Source organism: Silurus aristotelis, assembly GCF_946808225.1.
Source record: "Silurus aristotelis genome assembly, chromosome: 10".
NCBI lineage: Eukaryota > Metazoa > Chordata > Actinopteri > Siluriformes > Siluridae > Silurus > Silurus aristotelis.
Genome location: NC_139583.1, coordinates 4,131,747 through 4,152,753, shown reverse-complemented (window position 1 = coordinate 4,152,753; position 21,007 = coordinate 4,131,747). Strand labels below are relative to the sequence as shown.

Sequence of the window (21,007 nt, the reverse complement as noted above, 5' to 3'; positions counted from 1 at the left end):
AGAGAGAGAGAGAGAGAGAGGAGGACAAAAAAATGAAAAGGGGGAGAGAGAGAGAGAGACGGAGAATGAAAGAAGGAGCGGAAGAGAGAGAACAGTTGAGAGTGAGACAAAGAGTGGAAGAGTGTATGTGTGTGTGTGTGTGAGAGAGAGAGAGAGAGAGAGAGAGAGAGAGAGAGAGAGAGAGAGAGAGAGAGAGAGAGAGAGAGAATGAGATGCTAGTAAAACCCAGACAGTTTATTGTAACTATAAAATAAGTGATAGAAGGAAGTATTCAGGCTGCATCCCTCCATCTCTCATGCAATCTCAGGACACTGTGTGGTTCTGTATGAGGATTTGTCCAAGTTGCAGTGTTTAGCTAGCAAGTAAAAAAGGATATAGTGTTTAGCTAGCTCGTTATATATAATACAGGGTTTAGCTAGATAGTATTCCAGGTTACAGGTTTCACTTAGCTAGATATATATAATATAGGATTTAGCTACCTAGCTATCCAGGTTACAGGATTTAACTAGCTAGTTATCCAGGTTACAGGATTTAGCTAGCAAGCTATCTAGTTTACAGGGCTTAACTAGCTAGTTATTTATAATACAGGGATTATCTAGCTAGTTATCCAGGGTATAGGGTTTAGCCAACAGGATACAGTATATGGGCAAAATTTTGTGGAAACCTGACCATAAGAATGGTGTGTGCTTTTTTGAACATCTCTTTTCACGTTGACTCCCTATTTACTTTTATAATTAACCTCCACTCTTCTGGGAAGATGTTACTCTAGATTTTGTTGTGGAGATCTGTGAGATTCATTTAGCCATAAGGGTGTTAGTAAAGTCAGGTACTAATGCAGGTGAAGTGAGGAGGCCTTGGGTGCTGTCAGCTTTCACATTCATCCCAATAGGGTTGAGGTCAGAGCTTAATAACAGTAGATCTTCCATATCTTCCAACCCATGTGAAGCAGATCTTCATGGAGTTGGTTTTGGGAACAGGGGCATTGTCATGCTGGAACAGGTTTGGGTCTCCTAGTTAAAGTAAAGGGAAAGCGAATGGAATGCTAATGAAATCAATAGTGGCTTTTTAAAAAAATAATTAAACATTTTTCAATGAAACTGAAATTTTCCCCCGGGTGTGTATAAAAGCCTGTATTTTTCAGCCTGCTGCATCGTTTCCAAATCTTACCACGTGAAAGGCTTTTCCCAGGCCGCCATATAACCTCCAGGGTGATTCTGTGTCGCGTTGTCATCTATGAGCCTCGTGCATCATGCAAAATTACGTTATTGATTTGGGAAAAGTGGGCCTTGGAGCTGTTTTGAGGACAGAGGTCTGTTTGCACTAATGACACCGGAGTGGTAATCAGAAGAGCTGGGAGAATTCCCAAAGGCCTTCTCTTCTTTCATGCTGATTAAAATAGGCTAACAACATTACATTTAGGGAAGTGGCTTTCAGTAAACAGGCTCTTATTGTTTCCTGTATATGTACCCAGAGACACTCTAATGGACTGTAAACATCAGACACATCCGCGAAATCATCTCTTTTTCCTTGCACTCAGGTGGTACAAAAAAAGAATGAAGACCAGCCTGATTACTGACAAAACAAGAACTAAATCAAAGCTAACAACAGTGTAGATATACAAGCTTGTATACGTTCTGCTTTTTCACGTTAGGTGCTCTGGATTTACATTGAGAAAAGAAAAGACGCATGATATATGAGAATCATTGGCTGGATTAGCATGCTAGCAAAACCTACTGAGAACGCATCATCTTGGGTAGTTAGCAGTTGTGTACCACGTTCAGGGTGAGGCTAAAACAAACACTACATACGTCCATTCGTTTTAAAATTACATCACATCATTTGAAAGCCTGTTGAACGTCTTTCGGCGTGATGTATGCTAAGGCCCTGACTTATTTTGACTAGCATGAGGTTGTTTTGGTATAATTTATTTGATTACACTTGTAAGTAAAGGATGCTACAATGCACATTTAAGCCACAAACAGACGGACACCAAAACCCACAGGACAGCTACTGACACAGAAGTGGCAATATCAAACCATAACAGCGTAAAAGGTAAAAGCATGTAGTGATTTTCTTCAATCGCAGATCTGCTGTAAAAAGGTCTTTGTTTTGTTATTGTAGTCTGATAGAGGTCCCACCTGAAAACTCTGTCAGGTTTTATATAGTTTCCAAAGAGTACTGTTTTTAAAATGCCAAACGAATCAAATGCTAATACTTATTAAATGAAATGGACAGTTCTGGAGTTCTAGAGGTTGACCGATCATGGGTTTTGCAGATTAATCGTCACCGATAGTTTGATGAATAGATAGATTGCTCGAACTATCAGCAAAAATCTATACCGATAGTTTTTCCGGGTTGCGTCTGTTGCTGAAGCGTCTGAGAAGGTTCGCTGCCATTACAAGAGCGGCCTCTAGAGGCAAATCACTGACGCCACATGCCGTTTGTTTTTACAGGTAAGACTATTATTATAATTTTTTGTATTATTATATTTATTATTAATAATTTATTAATTATAAAATTATATGAAGTAATGAATATATTCCTACTTATTTCATTTATTTTCATTTCATTTGTTTCCTTTTTTCTTTTTTTAAGTAAGTTCAAAATTTCAAAAATAATAATTATAAATAATTAAAAAATAATAATAAAAAAAAGAAAATAATGGATACAGAATTTATTTTTACCCAGTATCCATTTTAACTATCGGGTTATTAATTGGTTATTGGTATCAGGAAAATCCACTATTGGTCGACCTCTTCATAGTTCTAGTTGAACTCTAGTGAACCCCCCTTGTCGTAGGGTACTTAATAAGTGTTGCTCCAGGAGCACAAATCAAAAAGTGCTAAATAAATTTTCAATTTTTATGGAATTTTTTATTACTTTCTAGAGAAGCCACGTTTTTTCCCCTTTCACATGGCCACTAGATATCTGCTAAGCTTTTGAAATGAACTTTCTGAACCATTTACTGACTTCTAAAATTTTATTTCTTCGTTCAATCGTGACGTTCTACTTGTCCATTTCCCCCTCCTGCTTCTTGTAGACCTCATTAAGGAGCTGGATCTCCTCCCGGTAGCCTCCTGTCTCACTCCGTTGGCGTCGGCTGTTTTGCCGGTGCGCCTCGACTGTATCTGGGATGTGTATGTTAAGTCCATCAGTATCCGGGCTGGAACCGGGGATCAGCAAAGAGTACGAGGCTGTCTCTCCCAGCTCACACGATACGAAGCGGTTTTCACGGCGAGAGTACCGCAACGATGGAGAGCGCGCATGCGTCGAGGACTGGCTGATGTTGGACACAATGGAAACGCTGTCCATGGCCTCTTCGTTGTCACAGATCTCCAGAACTTCCAGGTGGATCTTCACGTTGGTGTCGGCTACACCTCCACCACCCCCGCTTCCGGAGTTCGACTCTTCCGCACTGGGCTCGTGGCCCACCGATTTGGAGCGGTACACCTCGACCTTTTTGGCATTGTTGGGGGAGATCTTGAGGCCGTCACTGCTTACCTCATAGGTGGACAGGGAGAGCGTTTTGCCTGTGGGTGCATGGAGGGACACCGTGCCCTGAAAGGCACAAAGAGGGATCGCCAATCCGCCTGTAGATCTCTGTCAAGCAGAAAGAAGAATCATAATCACCAAAGGCTGCTTAGAAAATCTTTAGTTCTACTTTGGTTCCAAATAACTTTTTTTTATTGATCAGTGACTGTTTTTAAGGCCTCTTCAATTCCTGGTTGTGATCTGCGCCACACAAGTTCAAAAACCTTTCAAGGGACATGGAAATTTCAAGAACAACATAGTTTCTGTATGATTTCCTGTTTTTTTTGAGGTGGTATGATTACCAGGAGCTACATGATTGAATCCTGCATTTCAAGGCATGGCACAAACCAACTAATTCTGCAAAAATCTTTCAGACTCAGATCACAATCCCATCCACTAAGGTCTGGTGTGGGTGCAGGTTTTCATTCTAACCAAGCCTGGTTTAATCAATTCATTCTGGTCTCCAATCACCTACCATTTGTACCTCTGATTTGGCCTGAATGAAAACCTGCAGCCACAATGGACCTTCCTGAATAAGTTTGAAGACCCCTTGGTCCAGAGAAAATAATTACTCGCTCTGAGCAGGACATGAATCTGAACTGAAAGGTTCTTGTGATGGAAAAGTACTGCTTCTAATGTACAAATTTCATCAACCTTTCTCAGATCTCAGATCCTCACCGTCAGACACTCTGGACTTTCCTGGCTGTCACTTAACATGCATTGGGAAATGACTGTGATGAGAAACTTTTACATCTACAGATCCAAACCGGAGCTGAGCTCAGAGAAAAAGTGCAATATCTACCTTAAAAAAAAAATAAATATAGAAAAATTTCTTCTCATTATTCTCCAGCTCAGTGAACCATGTACAATAAAAGCCTGTGAAAATGAATCTGCCTCTAAAAAGCAGCCAGGCTCTAGACTTGATGAAAAATAAATCAACTTCTAATTAAAGATGCATGAATTATATTTTATCAGCCGAAAGGCAGAATGCAGTTTGTCAAAGTGCTCAAGCTTTTATGAGGGAACACTCATTACCATCCTTTTTCAATCATTTTCATTAATTAAAAGGCGTGTCGTAGAGACATTTCCGTGTTGGACAAGGACACGGACCATAAACAACATGACAAAAAAAATGCTAATGACATTCATAAAGCAGGTAGAATTTACTTACAAATTGTGCTTTGCAAAAGGCTTTTACATTAAATCAGTCTAATAATAATAATAATAATAATAATAATAATAATAATAATAATAATAATAATAATAATAATAATACAAACAATGTACTATTAGCAGAAATATAACATAACAATTAATATATACAGTGTACTGTAGACGACCGTTTTAGTATAATCTTCTCAAGGAACAAAACTATACAAATGAAACCTAGTTATTATTTTAGAGTATCCAGTGGGCAGCTTTTAGAACAGTACAGATTTACTGCTTTTTTTAAAAATAACTCAACATACAGCCATTATTGGCAAAACAGCTGGCAACAAAAGTGAGTACAGACTTCTTATTTCGGCTGCTCCCATTAGGAGGCGCCACAGTGGATCATCCATCTCCATACCCCTGTCCTCTACATCTGCCTCTTTCAAACCAACTACCTGCATGTCTTCTCTCACCACATCCATAAACCTCCTCCTTGGTCTTCCTCTTTTCCTCCTTCCTGGTGGCTCCATCCTCAGCATTCTCCTACTGATATACCCCATGTCCCTCCTCTGCACATGTCCAAACCATCTCAATCACACCTCCCTCACCTTGTCTTCAAAACGTCCTACATGCGCTGTCCCTCTAATAAACTCGTTTCTAATCCTGTCCATCGTCGTCACTCCCAATGAAAACCTCAACATCTTCAGCTCTGCTACCTCCAGCTCCACCTCTTGTCTTTTACTCAATGCCACTGTCTCTAAACCATACAACATCGCAGGTCTCACCACAGTCCTATACACTTTCCCTTTCACTCTCACAGATACTCTTCTATCACAAATCACTCCTGCTATCACTCTTCTCCACCCACTCCACCCTGCCTGCACTCTTTTCTTCACTTCTATAACACACTCTCCATTACTTTGCACTGTTGACCCCAGGTACCTGAACTCCTTCACCTTCTCCACCTCTTCTCCCTTCAACTGCACCCCTCCACTGCCCACCCTCTCATTCACACACATGTACTCTGTCTTACTCCTACTGACTTTCATTCCCCTTCTCTCCAGCGTGTACCTCCACCTCTCCAGGCTCTTCTCAACCTGCTCACTACTCTCACCACAAATCACAATATCATCCGCAAACATCATAGACTCCTGTCTGACCTCGTCTGTCAACCTGTCCATCACCACTGCAAACAGGAGTACAGACTAATAAAAGATAAAAAAAAATTAAAACAATTAAAAATAGAACAATTTAAAGGAACACATACTTTATTGTTATATTGCTTTTTCGGGGGATATATATATATATATATATTTATATTACGGCTGTCAATCTTTTAAAATATTTAATTGCAATTAATCATGAATTAAACTCATGATTACTTAATTATACATTTATTAACTTAATTGCACATTTCAGCTGTTCTAAGTACATTTTTAATACTTTAATCAACATGGCCGTAGACAAATATCGATGCTTTATGCAAATGTATGTTTATTATTAGTAAAACCAAACTCAACATTGAGCATTAAGATCAAAGATTCTGTTGAATATTTTTAAAGTAATTACGGTGTTTTAAATGAAATCATCAGGACACCAAACAGAACTTTTGTTATGTTTCCACACGGACAGTTTTAATGATTTTAACGATTTTAATTTTAATGGTTTTAATTGTTCGCATCATGGTGGATTTTGGTGCTTGATTTGAGACTTGGCGCATCAGTAAAACAATGTTTATTGTAACATGTTAATTACAGTTTTTCTCAGTCGCTTTGGAGCGTTTTCTCGAATCATCCTTAAGATTTGCAAATCAGTAAGTGCATTCTCAAAACTATGTGTACAAACAGCACAATACATTGGATTTCTTGCAAAAGCCTGTTTTTTGCTCAAAATCCTTAGTACTTCTCCGAAAGTGAGTATTTTTTCAATGAACATATCATCGCCATTAAAATAACAAGTTCTTTTATCATTGTTTATGAACAAGATAGTCAAAATGTTTAGTACTTTTTTTACTATGACAATGCTTTATTTTAGTATTTCCTGATGTAAACTATGTTTTGGATTACAACTATTATTATTATACTATTAACTATGAATTTCAACAGCACAAAATTTACACATTACAGTATGTGCTATCAAATAAATGATGTACCAAAGCATTCGCAATTTGATCAAAGCAACGTTCTTATGATGAGCACAAATGAATAAATGATGTGGAGTTTGAACAAGTAGTTTTGAGAATTTCATTTCTGATCTGAGAAACGCTCCAAAGCGACTGAGAAAAACTGTAACACGCTCATTTTGACAGCCCCTGTTTTTACTAATACAGTAGACGTTTCATTACTTGAGGTTAATGAGACCTGCATGTGGATGATATGCAACACCAGTAGAATGAATTTTTTTGAGTTAATTGCTCCAGCTACCCATTTCCACACACTAGAGGGACTTCGTTAATGAGCTTGTCTCCTTCATCTCTCACTAAATGAGAAGTTCAGACTGGAGCAAGCAATCCTTCTCTATCCTGTTAACTGAAACGTTCTGGTTAGTCAGTGGAGAACTCTGCGTCCTCGCCTCTCCTTGCCGAGGCATCCCGGTGCTCTGAGTCAGTATTAATTGTGCTCCTGGCATCTGCTCTCAAGATCTATTGGATTGAGAGAGATGGATTTTTGGAGTCGATTTGGATTTTACAAAGCCGCAGGAGCAATATTGAGGTAGATTGATAGAAGATTAACGTAACATATAACGCAAGATCTAAAAGGTTCAAATGTTTCTTGTTTTTTTCCATAGATAGTGATTCATGGCGTTGCTCACGATGGCGTGTTGCGTCTCTCGTCTCCCAGTAAACCAAATGAAATATTGATTGATGTTTAGAGACACGATATCAGAGTATATTCGTTCCAGGCGGCTGAGAAAGAAAAGAGCCGTTGTTATTGTATGGCCTGAAAATGTGTTTTTTATCCAGTTGAAATTCTATTAGAGGCACTAATCAAACGGTCGAAGGAAACATGAGTCGAAGTCGGCTACAGGTCCGTCAGTGGTCCTGGATCATTCCTGATATGTACACACTGTGTGTTACAGCTCGCAATGCTCATGTTTGTGTAGGATTTTTGCTTTTGTAAGTAAGTGTGGTTTTTGAAGCAGAGCAATTACAGACTCCAGAATCCATTCCAGGCCTTTTTCAGCCTAGTGATGCTACAGCCAACAATAAGATGACTAAAGGGCAAGAATATAAATCCTGGCATCTCATATTGCATTGCTGTAGCTTGCTTGCTATATTCCCAAAAGTATTGGGGCACCTGACTTTTTCAGCCATACGAGGTGGGCTTAAAGGTCGCCGTTTTGGCACCATTGCATTGATCCAGCACGAATCGCAGAAGGTGCTTCACACACTTTAAAAAGAAGACTGCCAGGACACATGACAGAAGTGGCAGAAACACTGGGGGTGCTGTATTGCTGTGCAAGAGGACTATTTTGAAGGTGTCGGTGTGTAAACGTTGGTCAATAAAGTACTTTCTTGTAAACAGAACGAGTTTTGTTCTGAAACCTTTTGATGGCACCTCGTAATATTCCACATACTGTTACATTATTTATGTGCAATGAAACTGACCAGAATTTTTGTTTCAGTTTTTATGTAATTCTACATTTGCACAGGTACATGAGTTTCATTTTTTACTTAAACTACATAATGAAACCTATAATGTATTATTTATAATAATATAATAATAATAATATACAATATCCAAACCTTTTAAACAAAATGTAAATGTTTTCGGAGGTGCTCGGTGGTCCCAAAAAACCTCGAAACCAATTCAGAGTTGATCCAACTTTCCAAATCCTGGAAACCAGACAGAATTTTTTTCATCACCAGTAGATACTCAGCTCCATCTCATAGCATTATGAAGAATATTTTTAAAGCCGCACCAGAAGAGCGATAGAGGTGATGGAGAATAATAAACAGAACCATCCGAATGATCGCCTTTTTATTATACAGTACAACGAATCACAGGTATTCTGTTAAACCCCCCCACCCACAAACAACCCCTCATCCCATTCTACTTTTGATTCGTTTAATAATTGAATGTGAGTGCCTTCCCTTTCCACTGAGTCCTGAGTGTGGGTGTGCTTTGCATGCATTAGGAATTCATGATGGCATTTTAAAAACACAGGCCTTAACCTCAGCTAAAATGCACTCCTCTGTCCCACTCATGCATGCAAAGTGGCAGCAAAACCAGACACATATCCAATTTTATATATATATTTATATATTTTTGTTTATACTTGTATATACCGTTTTCAAACATCTATATAATTGATCAGAGTTCAAACAGAACAGTTTGTGGTCAATTTGTACGAAATACGACCTCTTTTCAGAAAATGCTTTCGATTCCAAAGAACATCCTTCTAAACCCCGATGACTTCAATTAAATAATTCAATTATGTGCTTTTTAGATGCTTTGGTTTGAATTCAATGCATTCGAAATAGCTCTCTTAAAAAAAAAAAAAAAAAAAGCATTTATTATACAATCAGCGCAGCTCTAAAGGCAGCCAGACGCTTCTAAAGCTGCGGGCCATAACGCAAGGTGACTTTGCTAATCGGACTGCAAGGTAGGTCATGTGACCCACCGTAACGGCACCGTTTCAGATACTTAAGCGGAAAAATTACACATCTCTTTTTTTTCTATGTAGAGAATCACACACACACCTGCTGTCAAGAGGATCCGTACATATGAAAGAGGCTTTTAGGGCTTTTAGTTCGAATTCAGATAAATTATTACTAGTCATTCAGGTGGATTTTACCTTTTTTTCATATCATGTGAGTTACTCTATGTGTAAAGGGGCCCTTTGTGCCATATTATTATTCATAATAATATTAATATAATTATAATAATCCTAAATATACTATTACAATAAAACCCTAACATTTTTCAAATAAATATACAAATAAAACATTTAAATAAGTAATAATAATCAGCTAGAGTGACATTTTATTTTATTTAATGCTTATATTGTTTTTTTTGTTTGTTTTTTCTACTAATTTACTTCTAATAATAATTATTAATATTTTTTATAATAATTTTATATTTAATTATAATATTATTCTGTTCGGAGTGTCCCAATGTAGTACTTCATACACAGTAGCATACAACAAAGGAAACGCACAATATTTTAAGGTTTTTTCAATCGTATATTTTAAAAAGTCTTCCAAATTAGTTTTAAAAATGTAAAATAAATAAATAAACAAATATATTCTAAATTTTTATGACATTTTATTCTGTAATATTCCATGCTGTTTTTTTTCTCTTCCTAACAATATTACATCCTGATAGAAAGTAAAATCTTTTCTTGCAGAAACGAACCCAGTCGGCTATGATGTTGCTTGCACAGACGTCACACCAGGTGTGTAATCTGTTAATCTTATTAGGTCCTTAATCTCTTCTTTATTTCTTCATCCTAGTGCATGAGTGAAACGTATTGCCGTTGTTAAATATCTCAAAGATTTTGATGTATGAGATACTCTGCTATTTTAAATTATAGAGCAATTACAGTAATTTTTTTTCAGAGTACATGTGTGTGAATGAGAGGAATAAGGTTTCAAGCAGTTAAAGTGGTAAAGGTGGATGAGTTTAAGTCCCTGGAGTGAACTGTGCTGTAATGGAGGAAGTGAAGAAAAGAGTTCAGGCAGGGTGGAGTGGATGGAGAAGAGTGATAGCAGAAGTGATGTGTGATAGAAGAGTATCTGTAAGAGTGAAAGGGAAAGTTTTGAGACCTGGTATGTTGTATGGTTTAGAGACAGTGGCATTAAATAAAAGACAGAACCTGGAGGTTGTTGAAGGAGGAGCTGAAGATGCTGAGATTTTCATTAGGAGTGACGATGGACAGGATTATAAATGGGTTCATTAGGTAGGACATTTTGATGACAAAGTGAAAGATGCTCGTTTGAGATGGTTTGGACATGTGCAGAGGAGGGACATGTGGTATATTGGTAGAAAAATGCTGAGGATGAAACTGGCAGTCAGGAGGAAAAGAAAAAGGCCTAGGAGGAGGTTTATGGATGTGGCGAGGGAAGACATGCAGGTGGATGCAGGTTTGGAAGAGGCAGATGTTGAGGACAGGGTAATATGGAGACGGATGACCTGCTGTGGTGACCCCAAATCATAGCAGGCTCAGACACACTGCAATCCAAACAGCACCTGTTGTACAGAATTCTCAAATGAAACCCTGTATTAGAGCTAGCAGTGGATGAGGTACGCTTTATTTCCGCATAAGCAACGTCTGCATCTGGGAGTGTCTCTGTAAAGGCAGAAGAGATGGAGAGATTTCTCCCCTGACGAAACACTCGGCAATGAAGAAATGACCTTTCACTGAAAAACCCGAATGGCACAAAGTTATTAAACCGGATTTTCACCTTCACAGTTCTAAGTGTCTCTTGCAGCTCTGAAGACAGTGCTATTTATAGAGAAACGCCTGAAAAAAACAACAAAAAATACGAAGACAATAAAGACCATGAATTTGAAAAGCTCTTGCCAGGAGTGAAATAATCTCCTCAGAGCACAGTGCAGGATGACATTGGGAGCCTGTCAACACATGTTTAAAAAGAAAAAAAAACACCCTCCGTATGTAAAACATGCTTAAAAATGATCCGTTACGTTTCAATCATTTGATGCATTTGAACTGAGTAACAAATTACGGTTTTATTGTTTGCTATTCTCATCCGACTATTTGCTGTTAGCAAATGTCTCATTGGCTTTGTGAAAATAAAACCATTAGAAAAGACTGGGGCTGATTTCTTCCCAGCCTGAACTGTGGTCAGTCACGATCAGTGACTGCTAGGTACGACATGGCCAGGTCAAAACAAGGCCAAATATGTGAAGAAAAAGGCCATCGACTTAAATATACCCAAATATGTCCCCAGATTTGACACTCCAGCTAGCTTACATGAGCTTCTATGTGTTATATTCATAATCATCAGTGCTGATTTAGCTAATCTGCAAATTTCTGAGACGGTGTTATGTTCTTGATAATCACTATTCAGTCTAGCTTTATATTTAACATAAGCTAATGTGCTAATATTTCTGAGAAACTTTGTAAAGCCCACTAGCATGACGGTGACCAATCATGCTAGGGAGTCTTAAAGCATGTTTAGGGATTCTTTCCGACATCTTTAACAGTTAGCAATTGCTAGTTCTATTACCAAACAATGCTAGCTAATGCTAGTAGGTTTATGAGCTACTCTATAAGGATTCTCAATCATTTTACTTTTTAAAATGCTAGCATTCGCGAACCTGACAGGATTGCGGAAAGATGTTCATAATTGTTGACACTCTTAAACTGACAGGATTTCTGAGAGAAAGCTTTGTTTTATTAGATCAATGACACATACAACAACCCAAAAAATCTCCTGAGCGGATTATTAAATCATGCCTAAGTCTTATAATGATTAATATTAATGTTGGACACTGAGATGAGATGCTCTAATGTGACAGTTCGTGTAGAATCTTTACTCTTAAGGGGAAAGGAAGTAGATCATTGGTTAAGGGTCTGGGTTACTGAATGGAAGGTCAGGAGTTTAAGCCTCATTATCGCCAAGCTGCTACTCTTGGGCCCTTGAGAAGGGCCCTTAAACTTACAGGGGTTCTGTAACATGGCTGACCCTGCACTCTGACCTTTCCTAACATCGGATATGCGAAGAAAAAATATATGTAAAAAGCGTGTTTATTCCCCTGGTTTATATGAGCTAACCAGAGCTAACCTGACAGGATTTGTGAGTAATATTTGAAGTGATTTATAAAACTCGATCCAGTTTGCTAAAATAAACTAACCTGACATGATTTCTAAAAGGAACTCGAGCGTATTCTTTAAAAAGCAAACCTGACATTTCTGCTGTGATCAGTGAACAGATTTTATTTAGCGAGACGAGTCATGTTTACTAGAATGCAAAGCAGATTTGAGTTGAGATTATGGAAAAAGCTCTTGATTAAGGCTTTCATCGAGGCACATGCGAGGCTACAAATGAGTATTTAGATATAGCAGCCTTGCTAGTCGGACACATTTGGGCAGAGAAGAAAGCAAGATTAATTAAAGGATCTTTTAACGAGAGAAGACACGAGATAACAGGAGGCTTTTTACAGAAAAAAAATTAAGTGGTGCATAAAAGCCGGGAGAAGCCGGGGTATGGATTTGACACCTGACAGAACCTTATTTCTCCGTTTTTTTAATTTGAGGATGAGGGAGAGAGGACATGATTTTCCCTGAGGATCGGAGCAGCAAAATGTCAAGATTCTGCCTTTCTCACGATACCTTAGTGGTGCAGATAGTGAAGGAGATTATAGCAAAGCAGCAAAGAAGAAAGGATTTACATATGTTAAATGTGTGTGTGTGTGTGTGTGTGTGTGTGTGTGTGTGTGTGTGTGGCCCCTGAGTGTGTGTGCATAAAGCAATCACCAAACGGGTAATTATGTTTGCATGTGAGTCCATATGTAGGAGTGTGTGAGTGGGTAAATGTGTGAACTTAGCTTAGTCAGGAGGTGTTAAAGATTGATACGATGATATATTGTGTGTTTTTCCGCACCGTTTCCCCTTTGGACCTCTAAAGCCAAACATCCTGACTGAAAAAACTTCTGTCAGGTCAGACCCGTCAAATTCGTAACGTAGATTCTAATTAAAGAAGCACAAAGGCTTATTCATTCGACGCTAATAAATGCGTCTCCACTCTGTTATGTACCGTTACCTCAGTACTGACTTAAAACAAGGGTTTTTTCCTACATGATGTAAATAAAACTGACCTTTTTCCTTCCGATATACTGACAAACAAAGCTACAATTGATTGCTCAGAATATAAATTATCTCCCTTAACGGATTTAAATCGAGCTCGATTAGTCATTCGAACAGCCCTGTAGACACAACATTGCGGCCACAACAGCATGTGTTCTGCATAAATTTTTGAATGCACCAGGTTTTTTTTAAAGCGCTGACTGGCGGCGATGGAACCATGTTTCTGCACGCAGTAATTAATAGCTATATTATATCTGTATAACTATAAACAGCACGACTCAATCCTTTGGTGATTACAAATTATCATTATTTATTATTATTAATTCTACGCTGTTACACACGGCAACATAAAAAAACTTACTTTTCACACAAGGCATAACCACATACATAAAAATGGGTCCTAGTAATAGTGGAACGAGTTGTTCCAAGTGTTTGGAGTGGCTTCAACAGTCAAGTCAAGTCAAGTCAAGTCAAGTTTATTTCTATAGCGCTTTTCACAAGACATTGTCTGAAAGCAGCTTTACAGAAATCAACAGTCAAGGTGAACGGTGTGCATTTATCCCTGATGAGCAGCTGTGGCAACTGTGGCAAGGAAAAACTCCTTGAAAAGGAACCTTGAAAGGAACCAGACTCAAAAGGGGAACCCATCCTCATTTGGGTGACATCAAGAGTTTGATCATAAATCTTTCAACAATACAGAACGCTGGAGAGTGAGAACTAACATGAGTACTGGAGTATACGATTATAAGTAATGTTCTTTCTACAGTCTTATACAGTCTTTATGGTTATAAAACTAGGAGCTACTGAGTTCAACATTTGTGATTATCACAGATCCAGCACCAGCTTCTCCATGCCAGAGCCTTTAAACACTCCAGGAGGTCCAGTGTCAAAACTCCACACATGAAGTGCGATCCAATTGGCACTGGTACGTCTCTAGATGGTACAGGATGTTTGCAAGTTTGGCATCTACTTCTTCAAAGGTCCATAATCTTCATGAGGTGGGACATGACTGGAGCTGGCCAAACCTCAGGATGCCTCGGGATGGGGAGAGAAAGAGAAGCAGCCTCGGGATGGGGAGAGAAAGAGAAGCAATCAAAAGCAGAAGAACATCACTGGAAGATGATTAGAGATCAGGAAGACCTTCAATGAGCTCAACCCCAGAAAATATCAAGACCGTTCAGCAACTTGTGCATGATGATCACCGGAGAAGATCCACGTGATCTCACTTCCGTACCCACCCTACTCGACCGGTTTGACCCAAGAAAAGAACCAGATCAAATTTTGCCGTTTTGACACCGTTGTGGTGCTCCGGCGCGAAACGCAGAAGGCGCATTATGTGCTTTGAAAAGACATAGAGAACATAATCCAAAAGTGGCAGGAACGCTGGGAGCTCTGTAGCCGCAGTAAGACATTTAAATGGTGTAAATGTTTTAAAGATGGCCACACGATCCTGTGGTGGTTCCCTGATTACAAAATGAAGCAGGCTGTCCTAGGGTTGTTCAGGTGTACTGAGAAATGTTTCTATGCTGTATCTTTCCGGGCGTTTTTAAAAAGCTGGCATAAGTGAATAAATGTAGCAGGGGAGTATGTCGGAAAATAAATGCAGTTTCCAGAAATTTGTTATTTTATTTTGGAAACTCAAAAGTGCCTCGTATAAAAGCTTCCTGCACTTGCATCTGCTCCGGCCAGGTAGGCGAATAACAGTTGAGTAATAGTAGTTACATTTGCAGTAAAAGGTAAAAGGTTATGCTCTCAGACCGTTTTTGTTCACGCACAATGAAATGATATCTCTTTGACCAGGACCCAAACATGGATAATTGGTGGTTCCCTGGGTTTGACAAACCTTTAGGCCCACCCACATCTTCAGAGGTTCCCTCGTCGGAATATTAATCATTCCCTCAACATTACTTGGTAAAACTTGTGATCATAACAAAGTCTTTCCAACATCTCTGTGGAGATTCTGAGCCTCTGATTGTTCTTTCTGTTCCAGATCAGTGACTATTCAGGGAAAGGACATCGTGAAAGTGGACTCTTACAAATACCTGAGTGTTCAGCAAACTGGACTGGACAGATAATACTGAGAGAATTTATAAGAAAGGTCAGAGCAGACTCTTTCTGCTGAGGAGACGAAGGTCTTTTGGAGTGCAGGGAGAGCTACTGAAGACCTTTTATAACTCAGTGGTGGCTTCAGACATCTTCTATGGTTTGGTCTGCTGGTGCAGCAGCATCTCTACTGCAGACAGGAGTTCAGCTCAGTCTTGGGGATTGCCCTGGACACTGTACTGTAAGAGGTGGGAAAAAGGAGGAGCTAAACTATCATCATTACTGGAGAACGACTTTTACCCCCTGTATGAAACAGTTTCATCTTCGAGCATCTTTGTCTGAAGGAGCAACACAGAAGGTCTTTTCTCCCTGCGGCTATTAGACTTTACAATCAGAGCTGCTCCCAGTGAAACCAGTCACTATAATACACACTGTTATTACTGTTTATCTGTGCAATAATAACAATAACAGCGTTTTTTTTAAGCAACACGTTTGCAATAAGACTAATGTAAAACCGTGCAATATTACCTGTGTGCAATATGTTTGATAGTGTAACCACTTACTCCTGGTCTCTTTTCTTCTTCTTTTGTATTTATTCATTGTGTTGTGTATTTAATATTTACTGTATTATGTTTCTTTTTCTTTGCTGCTGTAACAGAGATATTTCCCCACTGTGGGACGAATAAAGGTATAACATATTATCATATACTTGTAATTTTCGAATGACAGAAAACAGAAACAGGCTGATCCAAGATGGCACCGTGGCAATTCATATACACTGATCAGCCATAATATTATGACCACCTGCCTAATATTGTGTTGGTCCCCCTTTTACTACCAGAACAGTTCTGACCCATTGAGTATTAACAGCATTAACTTCTTGTTCCATTTCACTGTGTACTGCTTCAGCTATATATGGTTGAAATAACAATAAAAAAACGTCTTGACTTGACTTCACTACCCTTTGGATTCATTGTTCAGTGTTTGACCTTTTTGTGAATTGGATTTGCCACTAATCCTCACGCACATGGGTCCCCGCAATTCTTGTACGTCCTGTTCATTATAAAGGCGAATAAAGCGAGCTGTAAACTTTTTCTCCGAGCGAACCGGTTTAACCCTACCTGTCTCGGCGTTCTCTCCGATTTGCTTCGGCACCATTCCCAGTCGGTCAGCTCGATCTTGCGACACTCCTCGTGTGACAGCCTCCTTTCTGGACCATCGAAAACTGAAGAAGTGTCCAGGTTCAGGTCATCCCCATCACAGCCTGAGACAGCTGGAGACACCTTTCCGAAAGCGTCCTGCTCCACGGAGTTCAGCTGCTCCGGAGCTTCTGTTCTCACCTGCTGCGACACGCTGTCCGAGAGGAGCTTGTCGTGGGGGGAGCAGTCCTCCTCCTCTTCCACCACCATCTTCCTAAAGTCACGTGAGGCCAGATTTGTAATTTGTCCGCTGCTCAGAATCGCTACTCGACTTTTGGAGAAATCGTGATCGTACAGACTGCTGTAGCAGGGCTTCTCCACGGTTGGGGAGGGTGTGTGAGGTATCTTGTAAATGCCATACCCTTGCTGGAAGGAGAGTTTGAATTCGAACCTCCGTTTGTGCACTGAAAAGACACACACACGAGTGTCATGCATCTCGTTAAATCTCTTTACTGAAAGGTGAACGTGCACAGGAGCGTTCGTAATATACTCACTAGCGGAGGAGACTGAGTCAACGTCCTGACCACAGTTGATGAAACAGCCGCAGGGAAGATGAGCCCAGCGCTCTGAGAGACAAAACACTGGGGTGACAGTGGCCGAGAGCAAGGTCAGGAAGAAACACAGCGTCTCCACAGACGAACTGTGAGTCCGCACAATGTGGCTGACGAGGATCTGCGTCTGCAAAGGCAACGTTATTGTCACTACATGCACGTGCATCATGCAACTACGAAGAAACCATACGCCGTTCTTCAGTACTGTTGCGGTGCAACTGGATAAAATTTCCTTTTACTAGAAAAACACATACAATTTAAGGTTTGATGAAAAAACTGTTTCCACCCACGGCAACTTGTCAATAATTTTTTTTCTATTACAGCATGGCAGACTGTTTTAGACCTCACATAATACGTACATTCAGGGCCTACGTTAGCTATAGGCGGAGCTACAGGCCTCGGGCTTGGAGACTGGGCCTCCAATCAAGACGGGCAGCGTAAGACTAGACTCTTTAAACATTGGATCTAAAATACCTGAAGTGGTACCAGTTAATGTCATCGTTTAAATGTGGGTCCCCACAATCTGAATGCATGAAGAGACTGTGTATCAAATTTTCTGCATACCGAACCAACGGCACTCAAACCGACGGCACCCTTGGAGGGTTGCTAAGCGAAAAGCTAAACATCTACGCTAATAAAGCTAATAATAATACATTATTGAATATAAGCGATTTTGCTGATTTGCGTCATTTGAAGATGGATCGTTATTTGCAGCCTGTTTATTCGAGTTTTATGCGACTTTAAATGTACGTATGTTTGATGCTTTGAACCCGAGCTGAGTACAGAGACATCGCGTCAGGAGCCGACTTTTAAAAAAATACTAAAGAAAAAATTGTTTGTAAATAAAACCAGCAGTCGCCCCGAGGTGACTATGGCCAAGAAGAGCTGGTCCTGATGACCTTTTTTATGTTTTTTAGTGTTGACCTTAGCTAAAGTTTAAGCAACATGCTCATTTAACCAAATATATAAAAGTACTGATTACAGGATTTGTATGAAAAAGAAATTAATAAAATGTGAAGGAAAGGTATATATATATATATAAATAAAAATAAATATAAATTTAGCCTCGGGCCTCCAAATGTCTAGAATCAGCCCTGTGTATACTGAATGTTATTATTGTCACACTTCCAGAACCTCCTTAATGTCAAGACTTCCATTAACAACAAAGCCGTTATAAAGGCATGTATACTATAACAGAGAAACGTCATATATAATGCAGGACGTCGTCTTTCTAAATGCATTATTTCGTTAAAAAAAAGCTTTTTGAGGACAAGGACATGAGTAGGACCTCTTAGAAATAAAAAAAAAGTTTATAAATGTACATTTGCTTGATTTGGGTGCAATAGGGTGCAGGTCATTTGAAAAAGTCCCCACTGTGGGACGAATAAAGGTTTATCTTTATCTTATAATCGTTTTTTTCCCTTTACTTTGTCATTTCATCCCTCAGACCAAGATCGATCGGTCAACGTCTACCATTTTTTATTTTCTTAAGAAGTCGTCCATATTTTTTGCTAAAAAAAAAAAAATCTTCCCGAGCAAGGACGATGCTTGCAGAAGTCTTTTGCAATAATACAGAGGTCTGAATAGTATTTTTGTATGTTAGCTGAATGGACAGTTACATAACTGCTGAAAAGAGGAATAGATTTGAGCTCGTTGACTTCGCAGGTTTGCTTTGCAACATGAGAGTAACAGTATACACACACTACAGGTGTAACACGTTATGCTTCAGCTTTATGTAATGCATTTTATCAGTCGTGCAAACAGAAATGAAGTAAGTGAGATGTTTTTTCTACCCTTCATCTAAAATGATCATAAGTTGCCATCTGAATTGATAAGCAGGAAAATCCCTGAGGAAAACCTGGACCATGTACCACTTTCCAACAGTGTCCAGTGTGCTGTCAGGTGGACCAGTGTTAATGTTCAGCATCATTTCTTTCTTCTATAAACATTCTCAGAATTAGGAACCACTGATCCTGGTCTCAGGGTGATCATGTTTGTGCATGCAGGATATATTTAATCCAGAATCTTCCATAAACTCAAAAACTCAATCAAATTCTACCAACAATTTTAAAATCTACAGAACCTTTGAATATGGTAAGATTGAGGGAGGTGTGGAGAGAAATGTGTGCCTCACCATCATGGGCATCCAGAGGAGCACGCGCGTTATGGCCAGAATCAGTGAGAAGCGTTTCTGTGCGAAGAGTCTGGCGGCCGGGCAGCGGCGCGCATCGTCGGTACCGAAGCGCAGCTCGCTGGCGGGGGACGAGCACGAGCATGTCTCGGTTTTGCCCCTGAGCCCCGTCGCATGGGAGCCGAGCGCCACGAAACTCCTGTCTAAGCTCTCCCGAGATAACGAAGCGAAGGCGCCAGGATGGAGAGCCTCGGCGGAGCACAGGAGACGGTGCGCCAGCGGCGCTGCGCACACGGCGAGTCCGCCGGCACACAGCGCGTACAGCGCGAACAGGAGCGGTGCGTAAGGGCCGTCGCCGCGCGGCAGGCAGGCGAGTGGGGCGCGGGCGAAGCGACCCAAACCGCACATGGGCAGCGCGCTTACCGCTAGACTCAGCGCCCACACCGCCGCGAGCGCGCCCAGAACGCGGCCGCGTCCTCTTCCTCTTCCTCTGTCGTCTACCTCCTCCTCGCCGCGCTTGGTCGCGTACAGTGCGTGCGCCACGACCAGGCACGCCTTCATGTTAGTCGAGAGCCCCTGGAAGACAAACAGGAGACCAGCCCAGGTGCACACGGCGCCGTCACGAGCCTCGTCCGCCGCCTCGCTGCCTCTCCTCCACTGCAACACCATGGCGAGGCACAGGGGCACCACGCAGATCAGGTCGTCCACCGACACCGAGGCCACGATGAGGCACGTGGCGGACCTGCTCCTCGTCCTGAGCAGCGACGCGAGCGAGAAGAGGCCGCCCGCGCAGATGACCACGGCGAGCGCCAGGCACGCGACGAACAGGACGCGCCAGTCGCCTTCAGCCGGGTCCCCGACGCCGCGGCTCTCCGCCGTCATGTTGGTCCTGTTCGCGCCGGCGGACATCTCTCCCTCCCACCTGACCTTGCGCGGTCGCTTCTCACGCGTGGTGGCCCATCAGAAAAGTGAGCACGCGAGCCGCGCGGCACGCGTGGACGCACGCGCGCTCCGGTCCGACCGGATGTCCGACGGCTCGGATGCAGCGCAGCGCAGCGCGGCACGCAGGAACGGTGGTCTGGCGTTTGCTAGGCACCGGCGGTGGTGTGGACCGAGAGCGGCGTGACTGATGCACATCGTAGAGTCTCGTGCAGCCGGGTGAGCACCGGGGCAGCGCTCGCGCAGCACACCTCCTTACCACGTGAATGAGCCTGAGTTCGCTGAGGAGCAGCGGGGACGGGCTCGTGAAGGGAGGAGCGAGCTCTCCTTCTCTGAATGAACGCGCGTGTGTGCGTGTGTGTGTGTGTGTGTGTGCGCGCGAGTGTGTGATGCAGGCATGACGTGGCCACCCTGTCTTCGTAAATTAATGTCCTCCTTAAGCGTCTGTTCTAAATGTCTTCCTACTGGACAAAAATGTTACTAGAAAGCATCACTTTATCTTTGTGTCTTTATGTTTGCCCAACCGCTGGTAGAACTTGTCCTATTGTCCGGCTGTCTGTGTGTCTTTCTGTGTCTGTCTGTCTGTCTGTCTGTCTGTCTGTCTGTCTGTCTGTCTGTCTGTCTGTCTGTCTGTCTGCATCTGCACGTTTCTATGTCTGTATGTGTGTCTGTCTGTCTCTTTCTGTGTC

At 41.1% G+C, this 21,007-nt stretch overlaps 1 protein-coding gene across 1 annotated transcript; it reads right to left on the bottom strand.

Moving 5' to 3' along the window:
* Positions 1–1,046: 1,046 nt before the first annotated feature.
* LOC310732090 (putative G-protein coupled receptor 149) lies at positions 1,047–20,650 on the bottom strand. The gene is made up of 4 exons (XM_083552381.1): positions 19,383–20,650; positions 17,192–17,375; positions 16,620–17,101; positions 1,047–3,600 (listed from the first exon to the last, which is right to left on the bottom strand). The coding sequence occupies exons 1-4, from the start codon at positions 20,286–20,288 to the stop codon at positions 3,007–3,009; spliced, it is 2,166 nt and encodes a 721-aa protein (XP_083408507.1). The 5' UTR covers positions 20,289–20,650; the 3' UTR covers positions 1,047–3,006.
* Between the last annotated feature and the right edge of the window lie 357 nt (positions 20,651–21,007).

What these genes read in the sequence shown, in the direction of transcription:
- LOC310732090 (XM_083552381.1), bottom strand. Translation starts at nt 20,288, where the DNA reads ATGTCCGCCGGCGCGAACAGGACCAACATGACGGCGGAGAGCCGCGGC. An exon ending in TGACTCAGTCTCCTCCGCTA is followed by an intron (nt 17,102 to 17,191) that starts GTGAGTATATTA and finishes GTGTCTTTTCAG; the next exon opens with TGCACAAACGGAGGTTCGAA. An exon ending in CGGAGAGAACGCCGAGACAG is followed by an intron (nt 3,601 to 16,619) that starts GTAGGGTTAAAC and finishes TCTGCTTGACAG; the next exon opens with AGATCTACAGGCGGATTGGC.